At 41.9% G+C, this 17,752-nt stretch overlaps 1 protein-coding gene across 1 annotated transcript; it reads right to left on the reverse strand.

Moving 5' to 3' along the window:
• Positions 1-606: 606 nt before the first annotated feature.
• LOC111834481 (protein canopy homolog 3-like) lies at positions 607-11,350 on the reverse strand. The gene is made up of 6 exons (XM_072717118.1): positions 11,101-11,350; positions 10,656-10,782; positions 8,640-8,736; positions 8,261-8,383; positions 5,123-5,240; positions 607-3,458 (listed from the first exon to the last, which is right to left on the reverse strand). The coding sequence occupies exons 1-6, from the start codon at positions 11,213-11,215 to the stop codon at positions 3,214-3,216; spliced, it is 825 nt and encodes a 274-aa protein (XP_072573219.1). The 5' UTR covers positions 11,216-11,350; the 3' UTR covers positions 607-3,213.
• Between the last annotated feature and the right edge of the window lie 6,402 nt (positions 11,351-17,752).

A 17,752-nucleotide genomic window follows, 5' to 3' on the forward strand; every position in this document is an offset into this window, starting at 1 on the left:
CAGCAAGTATATTTCTGCCCTTAGGCGTCGGAGGCATTTCCGTGCCTTCTGGAGGGGATACTCCTGCCCGGGTGGGCGCTCCTCTGCAAGGAGGTCCATGCCCCGGTTGGCAAGCTCCAGGGCCACGGGGTCCTCCTGGACCTCGGGCTGGGATCGCCAGTACACAACTTCCTGCAGCAGACCGAGCCGAGGGGGCGTGGCACACACGAGGATCGTACAGAGCTGGGTGTGACAGTAAGGTGCATTTGTTAAGCAGAATACTGTGTACTTGAAATCTGCTCCAGGTTTGAAAAGTAGACAGACAGGGAGAGAAAAACACTACATACTTTATGTTAGTTCTTTAGTTTAAACAGAACATTTCACTTAATGTGACTCAACATTATTCAATGGGTTCAGGTATTTAATATCTCACAAGGTATGAGTTTAAAAACTTCCCTCCTAGACAACCATCTCATTAATAGGGACAGCTTAATGTTTTGGTAAGTCACATGAATTCTGCAGCTGGACAAGTCTCATCATAATATAGGCTGCCTGTGACAGGAGAAAAACTAAAGAAAATATTTCAAATATGTTCCCGTTTTTTCAGAAGGGACATAATTCCACACCTCCTGTGTCACTTTTTATTAAAACATTCCAAATGCCTGTAAACCCGACCACTTCTGAATAATTGCTTCAAAGAAAAGGGAAAACAAGTATTTTACATACAAATTAGAAAGCTTTGACACAAATTTCCGGCCACCCACTCATGTTAAAAATTAAACTGCAAAAACACAATCCCATTTATTGAATAAGCTGATTCAGTTATAAAATTTCATGTCATCACTGGTATCCTGTCCGCACCTCCACACTCTGCCATCTTGAGTTATGTAGTTTGGATAGCAAAACTGTGACAAAAGAACCAATCAACATTTGAATATGTTTATTTTTACATTCCCTTGGCATTGATATGTAAGAAAAATTAAATGGAAAGCTAAACTGCCTATTTTATTTAAAATGAGCATATCCATTGTAATGCAAAAGAGAAAAAAATGTCCTTTTTTTGTTGATTTCTCAGTTACATAGAACAGGGATTCCCTTTTGTGGATATACCAAGCACAACAATGGTCAAAACTTTGTATTTGCAGATCTGTTACGTTCACAAAGACGGAATGCGTGCGGCAGTTCCACACTAGTAATGGTGGCACAGTGCTGTGATACTGGGTTATGGATTACACTTCAACAAATAGTTATCAGGGTTCCCCCAGTTCTGGCAGAATAAATTTCCATGACTTTTCCAGTACCACAAGAAAAATTTCCAAAACCCACAAGTTTGCTTTTATTTGATGATCATGCAGTTTCAGATAGTAATTGTCCTGCCCCGATCGTCCGCTCCTTCCGTGTGCCACGCCCCCTCGTTAACCTCGTGTGGAATCCCAGTGTGATCAGCTGTTTCTGGTTGTTGTCATTAGTCCTCTGTATTTAGTCCGCGTTTCACTTTGTTTCCCCAGTCCGGTCATTGTAATGTCACTGCGTGTTTTCTTGCCTACACTTTTTTTTATTAAACCCCGTGTTTCCCGATTTCCTGACTGCCGCTCCTCTGTCTCCGCTCCGTGTGCTGCATAAGGCATAACAGTAATACTACAATTATCGGTACGATAATATCCAATATGCTTACCAAATAAACACAGACGGTGGACAACTTTCACCAATGTGCAAATAGCGTTCAATTAAGAAAATTAATCCCAATATTTAAATGATATGTACCTTATGATTGGTAGAGGAAAACGGAGTCAAAAACGGGAAACTGATCAATAAAATTCAAATGCGTGCAAAAAAATTAAACCATAAAAACTGGAATAACAAGCAAAGAAGCAGCGATCTGAAATACGCGAAATCGGCACAGAAACGGATGTTTACCAAGGTAGTCAACTATATTGACTTCCAAATGAACAAGGCTAGTTTCCAAAACTTTTCCATAACTTTTCCTCTCTATCCAAGAATTCCAAAACTTATCCAGGTTTTCCATGACCGCAGGTACCCTGAGTTATGTGACAAGTTGGCAATAAGTATCACCAAGGATTCTGGGAAAACTGGGCTGAAAAGACCATCTGAGCCCATGGAAAGTTCCTTTGCTTCCACCATCCTGACATCATTACATTACTCTGACCTATGGCTTTTTGCCTGTGTGTATGTAAATTACAGGGAAATATCTGAAGGGAAGAAGGGCAAAGGTAGGCAGCCAGATCTCTCAGAGGTTGACAAAATACAAAACACTTGAAACATACAATTTTTATAGGATCTCTTTTATAGGATAGGGAGTGTGTTCAGCTTATAATACGTCCACTTTAAAAGCATAAGAATGCCTGCATAGCCGGAGTATAATTTAATTTAATCAAATATCAATGAAAGACAGAGACTGTCAGCAGACTTCTGGTGCATGTATTTGGACTAGGTTGCACTGGTTAAGTCAGGGCATTCTGTTGTTATGGCAATGCCAGTGCAACTATACACGTACGAAGTTCCACACCTATTAGCACCGGTTATCTCTTACAGGAGTAACGTGGATTCAGTCTCTAATCCAAGGCGTGACGTATATGCACTGCAGCCATCTGTTGTCCTGTTCCTCTGTGGTTATCTGGGATGACCCACATTCCCTACCAGGGAACTACAGAGCTACAGCTTTGGGCCAAAACAGTGATTCTATTCCAGGTGACAGTGAGATGTCTCTGGTGAGGGTAGAGCCAGACCAGGCTAGCACCCAGTCCCTTATTAGAAAGGAAAACATCTCTCATATCCCTTGGAGGTCAAAACCACGACTTAATTATGTGCATGGGGAACAGACACAGCAACACAGGATATCTGGAGCTTGGACAGTGCAAAAGCAATGAATAGAGAACAATGGGATGATTCAGCAACTGTGGCCACTGTTCAAAGAGAACAAACAGAAACTGGGGAGAACTAAGGGTGTTCAGTTCTGGTCATCAAGGCTATGAAGATATATATTCATATTTGGCTCAAGCTCAGTTCAAGTCATTTTTTTTGAGTCAACAATCCAAATACCAAGCTGTCAACTGGCATTTGAAGTGCCAATCAGGTGCAAGCTAAAATGTCCTTTAAAACCCACAGTACTTCAGCTTGCAGAGGCTTAAGCTAGGTGTCCCTGCTGCATGAGAATACGCCTAATAGGAAGCTTATGAATCAATCCATGGGCCATGCAGTCTTCTCCCAGCCCACTCACAACTCAGTCTTCTCCCCATGCAGGGGTGCATTGCCCTGGAGACCCTCCTCTGGAGTGACTTCCACATTGTCCTTGCTCTCTCCTCCCATCTCCTGCTCTGAAAGCTTGCTGTTCTTCTTTTTCTTCCCCCCCTTCTTCTTTATCAGCTCCTCCTGGCCACTGCTCTCTCTCTTTTTCTTCTTCTCATCAGCAATGCCTGCTGTCTCTCTCCTTCTCCCAGCCCATTTCTCCTTCAGGCAGGCTAAAACAAAACAGCCCATGGAATATTAAAACCTCTCAGACATGCTATATCTAACCTGGAAAACCACTGCCAAGCATTTACATAGCCTGTAGTGTGAAGTCTCACAAATCCATAATCATTTACATATTTTCCACTTTTCATAGAAACAATGACTGTTTCCTGTGCATGCAAAACAGATACGGCTATAGTCCTGATAATGCTTTTTAGCATACACACAGCAATGGGCAGCTTCTAACAAGCTAAAATGCAGGACGTGACTGGGCTTGGGGGTCCTTGAGCACGTGCTCCTTTTGCCCAAGCTAAAGTCCCTCCCTTTAAAGAACATAAGATCATTTAGAGCTTGTTTGGGGAGCTATGTGCTATTAACTCAGTTAATAGCACATAGCTGTTAAAATCTCATCAAATCCAGTTTACAGTGTTCTCCTGCTTATTTCCACCTATTTTTTGAACTGATATTGAAGTAGCTATTTTGTTGAACAGCATCCAGACCTGTTAAAATCTTATATACCTGGATCATGTCCCCCCTTAGTCTCCTTTGCTTGAGGCTTAACAGATTCAGCTCAGCTAACCTCTCCTCATAAGACACTCCTCTAAGACCAGGAATCATTCTTGTTGCCCTACGCTGAATCATTTTTAAGGCAACAATGTCTTTTTTAAAGTAAAGTAACTAAACCTAGACACAATATTCTAGGTGGGGTCTTACCAATGAATTGTATAATCTTAGCATCACCTCCCTTGACTTAAATCAAAAACCCACTGTAGCCTCTGCGCCGCTAGTTCAGTATCTGCTACACCACCCACCTTGGTGTCATCTGCAAATTTAACTAGTTTATTGTATATATTGGTGTGTCTGCACCATACGGCTAAAATATACTCACAAATGGCATTCTACCAGAAGCTAATGATTCAGTGTACTAGAGGAATGACTGCAACTGGACTGTACCTCAACTGGCTGGTGGCATCCACTTTTTTATCTGTGCTGGACTATGGTGATATTTTATATATGCATTCATCTGCTCAATGTCTTCATATGATCGATGACTCGTGTAGGATGGTCTGCTTTAGCCACACGGAGGCTCTGTCATTGGTACACCTTTATATACAAGGCTATTCTTGGTGTGCTTCCATCCTATTTATGTTCACTTCTTTTGAAAAAAACTACTGGTCATTATTCTCTCCGTTCTCAGGCTGTTGTTTTGCTTTCTGTCCCACATGTTAGAACTGAGCTGGATAAAATGGCCTGGTTTATTGTGCACCCTTTACATGGAATTTGCTGCAGAACAACTTAAAACTTAGTAAATTGATTCCTTTGAGTGTTTTTAAGTCAAAAATGAGATGTTTTGAGTTGGATTCCCTCACATGTCAATGTTTTAACTGAGATTTCATTGTAAAAATTGGTCCTCGAATTGTTTTTTTCTTTATTTATTTGTATTTATTTTGTTTTTGTATGTATGTACTGGCATACTGTTGTGATGTAATTTAGCTGCCTATCTTGGCCAGGTATCCCTTGCAAAAGAGATTTTTAATCTCAATGGGCTTCTCCTGGTTAAATAAAGGATATAAATAAATAAATAAATAAATAAAAAATCAGGCTGCTCAAGAGTCATGCTAGTTGTACTTCAGGAATCCAGGAGAGAGGAATAAAAATTGAGAGGGATCAATACCTGTGTCCTGCCCCTTAAGAACATGCTTCTCACACAGGTAAGTGGTGAGGTCTTCTAGTTGATCACCCTTGTACCAGTCTTCAATGACTTCCTCATACTGCTCCAACATTACATCACACTGGGGAAAAAAAAAAAGAGAGTTCCAGACAAAGTCCAAAACAGCACAATATAAAGTCTGCTTGCCACCCTAACCTACCTGATCTTCACCAACATATTTAAACACAGTAGTGCCTGCGGTTCACAAACGCTGTGATCTACAAACAATTTGCTTAGTGATGAAAAATTTTGTGGAAAAAAAATGCATTGTGTACAAAATTTGGTCGACAAACGGATTCCTCGACCAGATTCCTTTTTTTAATACTAGTCTAGCACAGGTGTGCATATCCCAGCATGTCCCGTGTGCAATTGTAAATAGAAGGATCACAACAGGCAACCAACGAGCACTGAACCCAAATACACAGACGGGAAACACAAGGTGGTCAGACGCTGAACCGCAAGATGCACACATAAAGTGTGATTTCCCCGGCAAGCAAGTCTCCATGTCTCTGCTCCCGCAATGCCTTGTTCTGCACTACGCCACCCTATATCATGTTTTTCTTTAAAGTTTTTACTATAAAAAACAGAAAAGTAATTAACAAAAATTATTTGGTAGGCTTGTGAACGAATTCATCGAATTTTAATGCTTTCTTATGGGAAAAAATTGCCTTGGTTTGCGTATAAATTGGTTCCCGACCATTTTCCTGGAACGGATTGTGTTTGTGAACTGCAGGCACCACTGTATCCAGAAACATCCATCCATCAATTATCTCCCGCTTATCCGAGGTTGGGTCGCGGGAGCAGCAGTTTCAGCAGGGAACCCCAAACTTCCCTCTCCCCAGCCACTTCATCCAGCTCCTATGGGGGAATCCTGAGGCGATCCCAGGCCAGCTGAGAGACATAGTCCCTCCAGCATGTCCTGGGTCTTCCCCGGGGCCTCCTCCCAGTGGGACATGCCTGGAACTCCTCACCAGGGAGGCGTCCAGGAGGCATCCTGACCAGACGCCTGAGCCACCTCATCTGGCTCCTCTCAATGCGGAAGAGCAGCGGCTCTACTCTGAGTCCCTCCCGAATGACCGAGCTCCTCACCCTATCTCTAAGCGAGAGCCCAGCCACCCTGCGGAGGAAACTCATTTTGGCCACTTGCACTCGCGATCTCGTTCTTTCGGTCACTACCCACAGCTCGTGACCATAGGTGAGGGTAGGAACGTAGATCGACTGGTAAATCAAGAGCTTTGCCTTTTGGCTCAGCTCCTTCTTTACCATGACAGACCGATGCAGTGCCCGCATCACTGCGGACACCGCACCGATCCGCCTGTCGATCTCCAGTTCCATCGTCCCCCCACTCGTGAACAAGACCCCGAGATACTTAAACTCCTCCACTTGGGGGAGGACCCCATCCCAGACCCGGAGAGAGCATTCTACGGATCTCATCCACCCCCGGAGCTCGGCCACTGAGGAGCTTTTTAACCACCGCAGCGACCTCCGCTCCAAAGATAGGGGCGTCCACATCCAAGTTCCCATATTCTGCTTCCATATCGGAAGGCGTGTCGGTGGGATTGAGGAGGTCTTCGAAGCACTCCCTCCACTGACCCAAAATGTCCCGAGTTGAGGTCAGCAGCACCCCATCCCCACCATAAACAGTGTTGATGTGCAACTGCTTTCCTGCCCGGAGCTGCCGGATGGTGGACCAGAATCGATTCGAAGCCGTCCAGAAGTCGTTTTCCATGGCCTCGCCAAACTCCTCGCATACCCGAGTTTTTTCCTCAGCGACCGCCAAAGCCGCACCCCGCTTGGCCTGCCGGTACCTGTCGGCTGCCTCTAGAGTCCCACAGGCTAAAAAAACCTGATAGGACTCCTTCTTCAGCTTGACGGCATCCCCCACCACTGGTGTCCACCAGCGGGTTCGGGGATTGCTGCTGCAACAGGCACCGACCACAGCTCTGGTCAGCTGTCTCCACAATGGAGGCGTGGAACATGGCCTATTCGGACTCAATGTCCCCCGCCTCCCCCGGGACATGGGAGAAGTTCTCCTGGAGGTAGGAGTTGAAACTCCCCCTGACAGGGGATTCCACCAGACGTTCCCAGCAGACCCTCACTATACACTTGGGCCTGCCAGGCCTGGCCGGCTTCCTCCCCCACCAGCAGAGCCAACCCACCACCAGGCAGTGATCAGTTGACAGCTCCGCCCCTCTCTTCATCCGAGTGTCCAAGACATGCGGCCGCAAGTCCGATGACACAACTACAAAGTTGATCATCGAACTGCGGTCTAAGGTGTCCTGGTGCCAGGTACATGGTGCTCATTATGGAGAATCTGTGACGAGCACAGAAGTCCAACAACAAAACACCACTGGGGTTCAGATTGGGGGGGCCATTCCTTCTAATCACACCACTCCAGGTCTCACTGTCATTGCCCACGTGAGCATTGAAGTCCCCCAGTAGAACAAGAGAGTTCCCAGGAGGAGTACTCCAACACCCCCTCCAGGGACTCTAAAAAGGGTGGGAATCCTGAACTGCCGCATAAGCGCAAACAACAGTCAGGACCCGTCCCCCCACCCGAAGGCGAAGGGAGGCTACCCTCTCGTCCACTGCGGTAAACCCCAATGTACAGGCGCCCAGCCAGGGGGCAATAAGTATGCCCACCCCTGCTTGGCGCCTCTCCCCGTGAGCAATTCCAGAGTGGAATAGGGTCCAACCACCTTCAAGGAGACTGGTTCCAGAGCCCAGGCCATGCGTCAAGGTGAGCCCGACTATGTCTAGCCGGAACTTCACAACCTCGCACACCAGCTCAGGCTCCTTCCCCATCAAAGAGGTGACATTCCATGTCCCAAGAGCTAGCTTCTGCAGCCGAGGATTGGACCACAAAGGTCCCCACCTTCGACCACTGCCCAGCTCACTTCGCACCCGACCCCTATGGCCCCTGCTATAGGTGGTAAGCCCATTGGAGGGGGGACCCACATGCCTTGTTCGGGCTGTGCCTGACCAGGCCCCATGGGTATAGGCCTGGCCACCAGGCGCTTGCCATTGAGCCCCACCCCCATTACAAGATACTGCATATATCTAAATTGCTGATGAAAATCCCATAAGTCCCTATAAGGTCACCTGCTTCTTCAGATCTGCCACCTCTGCAGATGTCTCGTTCCACAACTCATACGGGATATCCATCACTACTTTCACGCCCTTGTGGACCAAGTTATGCAGTGTGGAGAAGGTCTCAGACATGCCCTAAGGGGGAAGGGGAAAAGATCAACAGGGTGAAAAATGCAAATAAAATGGATAAGTGGTCCTGAAATATTACAAAAACCAAAATTCTTCCTGGGGAAAAAACAATTCAGCATAAAGCTCAAAAAAACTCAAAGTTCCCTTGTGGCAGAAATAAGGTTGAGTTGATTTTACAGGGTATGCTGAGGCTCAGAAACAAGAGTGACTCCAATATTTTACTCTTCTGAGCTTGTGGACCAGGTGTTTTCAGCACCCTCACCTTGGCAAAGCGGTTGCTGCCTTCCCTCTCCTTGTGCAGATTGTACTCCATGAGTCTTTGACAGACAGTCTCCATCACCTCTATGAACCGGATGTCCCTGTGTATATGAAGTGAGCAAGGCTGCTTAAACATTACAATAACATCAGCAGCCTTTTGTAGAGATGCCACATGGTCAGAAACAAATTTGGCAAGTACATAAAATGGGCAACACATCAAAATCCTCAATCAACAACTGGGTACTAATTAAAATAGATACTCCTGCAGCGCTCTACTGCTTTGCTAGATTGTCAAGTTTCTTTATGCTAATCAGGGAAAATACGTTGAACAAATAGCCTATATGAGACTAGAACCTGAAGTTTCTTACACCCTATAATGTTCAACTAAAACTTCTGCTTCTCATTTCCCCCTCTTCCTATAAGACGGAAGCTGACTAGGGTCAATAAGATAATGCCTGTAATGTTTTTTTGTAATTTGTGCCCCAAAACAGGTGAAGATGTGTCTTTTTTATAGTCACATCGAGAATATTAGTACATAGCAGCGCCGGCTCTGGGTGCTTGCTCTTTGCGCTCCCCAATCAAATGGCGCTCTAATCTCGCAACCAAGGTGTAATCAGTTTTAGGTTGGATATTCGACGGTTATTCAGATCCACACTCTCTAGACTTAGCGGCGGTGTTTCACTCACGCTAGCTGGTATATGAAGTCCAGATCAATTCCACAGCATCAGAGACAATCGCGCACCGCTGATTTAGGGACCGTCAACGAATTACTGTCAAAATAATAAAATACTGATTGCTTGCAGCAACTTCAATGCAATGGGATCCAGTAACTCCAAAATGGGTGCATATTTTGCAACTACCTGACATACACAGGACACAGTGAATTGTACTCATTTTTAACACTTTATTGTATTTTAAATGATCATTTTAAAAGGAAAAAGTGGGTAAATATATTTCTTTCAATATCTTCTAGGTAATGGGAGCTTATGACGCCCAAATGGGTGCAAGTTATGCTACTACATGAGCACTATAGGACACAGCAACTTTCATTCGATTTTAACCCTTTGTTTAATTGATATGATTTTTTTCTCTAAAATTAGGCCTTTTTTCCCCCAGTAGTTCCTAGGCCGTGAGAGCCTGCGACCCAAAACCTAGTACCGATTGTAGTACTACGAGGCCTATAGGACACAGCAACTTTCAATTTTAACCCTTTGTTTACTTGATATTATTTTTCTCTAAAATTAGGCCTTTTTTTCCCCCAATTGCTTCTAGGATGTAGGAGCCTGCAACCCAAAACCTGGTGCCAATACACATCAGAATAATAAGGAGCGTCTCCAACAGCTTACAGTACCTGGGTCTGAAGTAGGCAATTTGTGGGCGCTACGGTCCTGATTTCAATTTTTTGTCCCAGGACTAGTTGTGAGCAAAAAATTCAAACATTGCATTGCACTGCACTACAATTGGTACTAGGTTTTGGGACGCAGGCCCCTATGGCCTAGGAACTATATATATTTAAAAAAGGCCCAATATTAGAGAAAAAAAATCATATCAATTAAACAGAGGGTAAAAATCGAATGAAAGTTGCTGTGTCCTATAGTGCTCATGTAGTAGCAAAACTTGCACCCATTTGGGCGTCATAAGCTCCCATTACCTAGAAGCTATTTAAAGAAATATATTTACCCACTTTTTCCTTTTAAAATGATCATTTAAAATACAATAAAGTGTTAAAAATGAGTACATTTCACTGTGTCCTGTCAGTATTTCATTATTCTGACAATAATTCGTTGACGGTCCCTAAATCAGCGGTGCGCGAGGGTCTCCAAGGCTGTGGAATTGATCTGGCCGTCTTTCGACCGCCTTATGCCACCTAGCGTAAGTGAAACGCCGCCGCTAAGTCTAGAGAGTGTGGATCTGAATATCCGTCGAATATCCTACCTAAAATGTCGCATATATGGCGGGCCGAGACATCGCCCACCAGCAAAAAGTAAAACACGTTTGTGTTTATAATATATAGACATACGATTTGACGTATTTTATTGGCGGTGCACCCTTCGAGTCCAGAAAGCGATAATTCGTCTCTATGACTTGCTTGGTTTTTCCAGTCTCTTCAAATGCAGATTTCATTTCGATACTCAGAAACTTGCACACTGATAAAAACAAAAACAGCGTTGGCAGACATTAATTCCCAATTTAATATGCAGAAATTGATATGTAAATCGGCAGTTAAACTTAACTATTAAATTCACTTAAACGGTTAAAGTGTGCCCACATCTGACTTTTAAAATGTTTTATGCCTCTAGCAATACCCTTAATCAGTAAAATACAAAAACTTTAAACAGCATCAATGAAATGGCCATGCAACTGATAATAAATATTTTAAACATCCCAAATTAATTTATTAAGCCAATCGTTTTATTATAACTAAAATCAACCTGCGTATTCTCAATATCGAAAATGATTTATACCTTCACATTTGTCAGGTAAATGTACCCATTCGGAGTCGTCGCCCTTCTTCATCATTTCCGCGACTGCAGTCAGTAAAAACACACCGACAACAAGCAATGGCTTCCTCTTGATCATAATTCCTTTTCATCTAAAGCATATGCAACTGAAACTCCTGAATTTGAGTCCCCGCGTAGAGTATATTAAACACATCTGCAGTACCGAAATAGTAGAAACGGCACTGTCACGCAGCCGACCAATAAAAGGCGTAGTAGTGTCACTATTTGGCCAATCGTAAAAGCGACCGGAAACATGCGTGATTGGTAGACTGTGAAAACGGGAAGTGTTGCATATGCTCTTTCCGGCGAATAAAGATTCTGATAACGGGAGGGGTGGAGACCGCTTTTCCCAAGCCTGAGATATAGTAACGCCGATATTAACACAAAGTGAGGGATGTTAGTTGCTCATACACTGTTTACTTATAAATGAGATTTGGATAATCTGAAGGATTCTGTTCTCTTCAGAACATGCACTACGAAGTCAAACCCCTTAATTTTTACCCCTTAAAATTACCTTAATTACTGCTATATGTGAAATTAAGAGAAATTAAAGGAAAAAGTGCACAGATTAAGGCCAATTTCCCCCTTTTTCAAATTTGCCCCTTAAATTTACATTTAAAAAATCCTTATTTCACCCCTTAATTTTTTATGAATTAAGGGGCAATTTAAAATTGTTTCAACATAACATTGCCCTTTAATTCTGATTAAGGGGCAGTTTAAGAGTACTGTAAGGTTCATTTACTACTTAAAATTACTTACATCTCCCCTTAATTCTAATAAATTAAGGGATAGTTTAATAGTATTATAAGGGTCCATAAACCCTTAAAATTCTTTATTTTGCCCATTAATTTTCATGAATTAAGGGGTTATTTAAGACTGTTTTAAGTTCTTAAGCACTTAAAATATCCTCATATCACCACTTAATTTTAATTGTGTGCTGAAATGTTTAGGTAAAAAATAAAGCATAATAAATCACAAACTAATATGATAAAATATTGTTTATTATGAATAAATGAATTACAACGAAAAAAACTTTTTTTTTTTACAGGCCGCTTGCCTCCTTGGGGTTGAAAAGCCTTTGGTGGGCTATAAGTAACGTATTCATAGCCTCTTCCTCCTTTAAATGAAACAGCTAGTCAAAAAGTTTATATAGCCTTATGCTTGTTCTTACAGGGTTTTTGTAGGTGTCAGCAAATCCATAATGTTCTATACATAAGGTATTTACTAAAAATGGAATAGCGGCCATGTTAAAATGTGCTCCCTGAAACCAGTTGATGTTTCTCCCCCCCCCCATCACTTCCAACTACGCCACCTACTCCTAATTGAGCAGGAAATTACTGCCCCTTAACTAACCCCCACCATAAGGGGTCACCCTGCACTGGAGATGTTCGAAATAAATGAACTGCTGGAGGCTGAGGTACAAAAGCAATGGACACAATCTTTTATTTACAGGATTATCCCAAAAACCATTAAAACTGGATGCATACCCTCAGATACACAGATTGTCACATTACAAAACTCTCCGTTCCAAAAATTAAAACTTAGCGGCAGGGAGATCCAGCTTACAATGTCCAGAGTGGTAACCCAATCCTCGGCGTTGCCACGTACTCCACTCCAACTTCAAACCTGGGTTAATCCAGCCCCAAACCCCCCATTATCAACACAAAAACCACACGCATGCAATATCACACGGAGACACACTCATGATCCTAAAATATTACCGTAACGCAATTAGCTCGACATGCAAAATACCGGTGGCCACCATGCAAACTGAGGATAAGATCACCCCTCCCCCCAACAGCCGCAACGGGCAGATATTACTGTACACCCGCTATCAAAACCTTTCAGCAAAACAATGTTTCACAGGTACGGAAGAGCAAACAATGCAACACATAGCCTTATCATAAACCTAGGAAAAACAGTGGGTGTACTTGAAGGAAATAAACCAAAAGTTTGTGAGATGCATCCGAAGCAGGCCTTGCTGGAAATCAGGGGCGATTCTAGGTTCAGAGCTTTGGGGGTGCTGAGCACCCAGAGAGCTGCCCAGCAAGGCAAGATACACTTTACTCGTCACAATGAGACTTTTTCCCTGCCTCTTTCAGTCCCCGCATCCTTAAATGTCTCCAGTTGTCCCGAGTTCTATCTGACTGTCTCCTTTGTGCATTTAAACCCCTGTTCCTCCCTGTCCTTTTCGTCTGTTGTCTTCGTCTCCGTCATCAGTCATCATTTTACCAACTCTGTGCAAGTCTGCAAATTTCTTTATTAAATCCTAAGAGTTTCTCTGTGCCTGGGTCCTTGTCAAAAAACATGACATGACTGTTTTGTACATTTTAACATTTTAATTCCAACATTTGTGTAAGAAAAGCAAAACACTTTTTGGAATCAAATTTGATAAAGGTTTTTTTAAAATGCTGCAAAAGACCACTACTGCAAAAGAAGAATGGATTGGAATAAAAAAAATACATATCCTAATCTTAATTACTGGAGGAGAGTAATGAATGATTCTAATAGTGAGTAAAAAGTAAACGGAGTGCATTTTTTGGACAGGGATTCACTTTTAATGTGTATGTATAATATAATACAGATACATAAAAAATACCCTAAAAAAATAGAACAGTCTGTGAAATACACAAATGTACAAAATATTAATAAAAAAAATTATAAAGATGGCGGCAACTGTGCCTATGGTACAATGTATGCAATGTATGAAAAGATCTTTACTGCAGATACTACTATGACTCTGCAGATTTGTTTTTTTATTTTAACCTATGTCGCCTCACCTTGTGGCTGGCAAATCTGTCTATCACTTTTTGGTGGTCAACTCTCTCAAGCATCTCTTTCTCAACTGACATCACAGCCAGGTTACAGTGAGATTAATCTAGATTAAAAAATTAATCTATGCCCACCACTAATTAATATAAAAAAAATACTATTAACATCACTAATAAAAAAAAACTCTTCTCTCAGTGTACTTTCAATCAAAAGGCAAATAACCAAACCACGTGTACATTTAATAAAATATATGACTATTTAAACACTGATCCAACATTATTCTTGATTGACAGATCATGATCTTCTACTTTTACCTGAATGCCCGTCCTTTTTTTGAAAAAACTTCCTTATATCCATTATGAACCTGGCTGTCTTTCTGTGCAAAACACACACACACACACACACACACACACACACACACCAGAAGTTATAAAGTTAATGGGCATCCAGTCAGTTAGCTACCTTAGGTTTAATATTCGGAACATGAAAAAATAACCAGCTTCTCTCGATCCATTTCAAAGATGACTGGTAAAACGGTTGGCAATTTAAGTTTTTAGATTTAGGCTATATAAATTTCAATGGGACCAACAGGACGGTCAAAATGTTGCTGATTTTCCTACAGAGTAGGGCGGATTGTAGGGTAGCAAACATCGTCAGAAAACGTGTTTTCAACACTGCAGTTTACCTGTGAGGGTAATGTTTTTCAGCTAATAAGAGACATGGTCTGACTCCTACTACCTAACTATATAAAGAAAGAGTTACTGAAGGTTAAATGCAGCTAACATGTCCTGTTTTAAGCCAAGTACTCACACCACCGCTCCAATGCGTCTCAGCCACCATTTCTGGAGCCAGTCAGAGTAGCGGAGAGTGAAGCTGGAACGAACCATTTTTCGGGGCTGGGGGGGGGGTATCTATACTAGTTATTAAAATATTACATCTGAATGATTTTTCATATTTTAATACTGTCTCACATAAACAGCATGAACTGTCAAAAAAAAGTTAGAAATCTTTAGAAATCTTTGGGGGTGCTTTTATTCATTTTGGGGGTGCTAAAATTGCCCCTGCTGGAAATAGCTCTGTAGCAGAAGCCAAGCCCAATGTAGTCCCCCACTCTACTGGAGATCCACCCAGGCACGTAATGCCCACTTTGGCCTTCGCCGTACGTACAGCAACGACACCAGGATTAACTCCGCGTCAATCACACACACCAGCCAAACACTAACCCTGGATCCACACAGACCTGCCGCGGCTTCACTCCCTCCAACTGCCCCTGCCTACAGCTGAATCGAAACGCCTTTGACCGAACGGAATTACCGTCATATATACACTCTCCTCACTCACTCCTGGGTCCTAAAGTCCCAACTCGTTACATTTACATTAACTTGTGTCAATAAATGCTGGGTGAGTACTTGTGATTTGGACTCACAATGGTATAGAGCAGAGGTAGCCAATCTTACCCGCAAAGGGCCGGTGTGTATGCAGATTTTTGGGATAACCTGTAGGTCAGCTGTTCAAACCCAGGTGTGAGGACTCTTTTTTGTCAATTAAACTATTTTTAATGCTATGTAAGACCATAATTTTCACCAAATTGGTTTAATTACTTCTAATTCTTATAATGTCCCATGGAAACCCAGTCTAAGAGCTGTCCAGAAAAAAAAATATTTTGATGATATTTCAAGGAAATTACTTACTTTGTAAAGGTGCTTAAATGGAGGTGTGATGTCCTGGAGGCATACCTCAAGTGCTTATGTTATTTCTACAAGAAACCACAAACATTTCAGGTATGTAGCAGTTTGAAACATTATTCAAAATTAAGTTCAAAACCTGAAGCTGTGCAGTACAGTGAATCATGCAACAGGATTGAGAAAATGTAAAAACATATTTTACCTCCAACAACTTTGCCAAGGGCCACTGTTCTCCCATCTTTTTTCAGCAGTCTTACATGTCTGTAAACACATAAAATATGTATGCATATATACTGTATTGATCCTGATAGTTTTAATATTGCAAAAATATCAGTTGGGCTGGCGACTGCACAATATTTAAGAAGCTAAATTATGAAATGTATTACTATCTTACACAATCATAAGATACAAATACAGAAAAAGCTACATACTGTTCAAGTGAAGTTGAAGTCCTCCCTGTCTTCTAGACAATGCAATCAATAGAAATGAAGTCATACCATGACATGAGAAACCAGAAAAGTGAAGCAGAACATGAACAGGAAAATTATTCAGCCTTGGCTGACTAGGTCTGTATGCTGGACATTCCATTGATGATTTAATCTGATTGTAAGAGGCTTGAATAATTTTAACTTGCTTGCAAGTTACCCATGTACAGTATGTATTACCTTTCCTGACCTTCGGAGGTACTCCCTCCTGTTTTGGAGCATTTTTAATGCTTTTTTACGAATTTCTTGCTCTTTGCCGATGAGGCAGGGCAACTCTGCTGTGACCTTGAAATTACATGAAATATTCTGTTAAAACACTTTATTTGATGTTTTATCAAATCACTGAATTGAAATTTTAAGCACTCATTGTGCTTTATGTGGTATATAAGTAAGATACATAAATGAAACTATTTGATTAGACACATTGATTTTAAACAAATTTATGAGGTACAAACTTTGCTTATGACAGGGTCCCAATCAATTTCAGCTCCCTTGCAGGCAGTGGTCCACATTTTCGATGCACCCAGGGATGACCTTATAACAGCCTGGTGGAGATGTGTAGAAAAAAGAAAGATATCAGTTTTGCACCAAAAATGTTAGAATACAGAGGAGTACAGGTAGAAATAGAATCAGCGGAATAAATGGTAGTAGTACAGTATTTCTGATGTGATAACCACTTATTCTACTGATTCTATTTCTACCTGCACTGTCTGTATTCTAACAACTCTGTCCACTTTATTTTCTATTTCCAGGACTGTGTAATATTTACACTGAATCTCTTTTGTTCGGTTGTTGCCGCTGATTTCCCCTTCTTATTTCTTATTTCCCCTTCTTAGTCTTCTGCTTCCACTCCAGATTGCTTGAGGGAAAGATCATGAAACTAAATATGATATATTCTGTAACCATGACTTGACAGCAGTAAGTCTGTGAAACCATTTTTAAAATGGAAATTAGAGATTTCCGCAGCCTGAAGTTTTTGGGGAACAAAATGTAAACATCTTGCTCCCCAATGTCCACAAAATCATCCCCTGTCACGCCTTGTTCTTCATGGTAAAACACAGAGAAAATAGATTAATCCACATGATTGTAACTATAAGACCCAAAACATGGCCACACAGAGATTGAAAAAATAACAATGATCATGAATAAATTAATAATAAAACACCATAATATAATTAAGGCACGCAGAGTGAGCATATAGCAGGCAAAGCAACAGTAAGTAAGGCGGACAAAGGGGCAACTGAGAAGACTGCATCACCAAATTTAGCATATTTACCATAAACACAAAACTGATAGGAGCTATCAATTTAACATTACCATACAGTTCATGAGCCAGCTCTTGGTTCATTCCTGCAAAGTTTTGGCAGAGTTCCTCCGCTGACATTCTTGCATAACACACAAACCATTTTTTAAAAAGAATACTAGTGCTAACAATATTTTATCAAGTACCGTAGTTTGAAGGCCATGGCTTGAATTACAGGGGAGCTCTCTTGAAATTTGTTCACATTTGTTGTAGCTTACATCTTATTTCCAGTAAGGTCCCTGAAATAAAAGGTCTCCCCTGTCAGCCACTCTGTAATTCACGCCCTGGGTTGATTCACGCGATGGTCAGGGAGCACGACGCTACATTAAAAATGTGCAACGCTGTGCGTTTGCATACATTCCGACATGCCC

This window comes from Paramormyrops kingsleyae, chromosome 10 (assembly GCF_048594095.1).
Source record: "Paramormyrops kingsleyae isolate MSU_618 chromosome 10, PKINGS_0.4, whole genome shotgun sequence".
Lineage (NCBI taxonomy): Eukaryota > Metazoa > Chordata > Actinopteri > Osteoglossiformes > Mormyridae > Paramormyrops > Paramormyrops kingsleyae.

Coding starts and splice junctions, on each gene's coding strand:
- LOC111834481 (XM_072717118.1), bottom strand. CDS start 11,215: ATGATCAAGAGGAAGCCATTGCTTGTTGTCGGTGTGTTTTTACTGACT. Junction 8,384..8,639: donor GCAGCAACCGCTTTGCCAAG/GTGAGGGTGCTG, acceptor CTTCCCCCTTAG/GGCATGTCTGAGACCTTCTC. Junction 3,459..5,122: donor TCTTAAGGGGCAGGACACAG/GTATTGATCCCT, acceptor GTTTTGTTTTAG/CCTGCCTGAAGGAGAAATGG.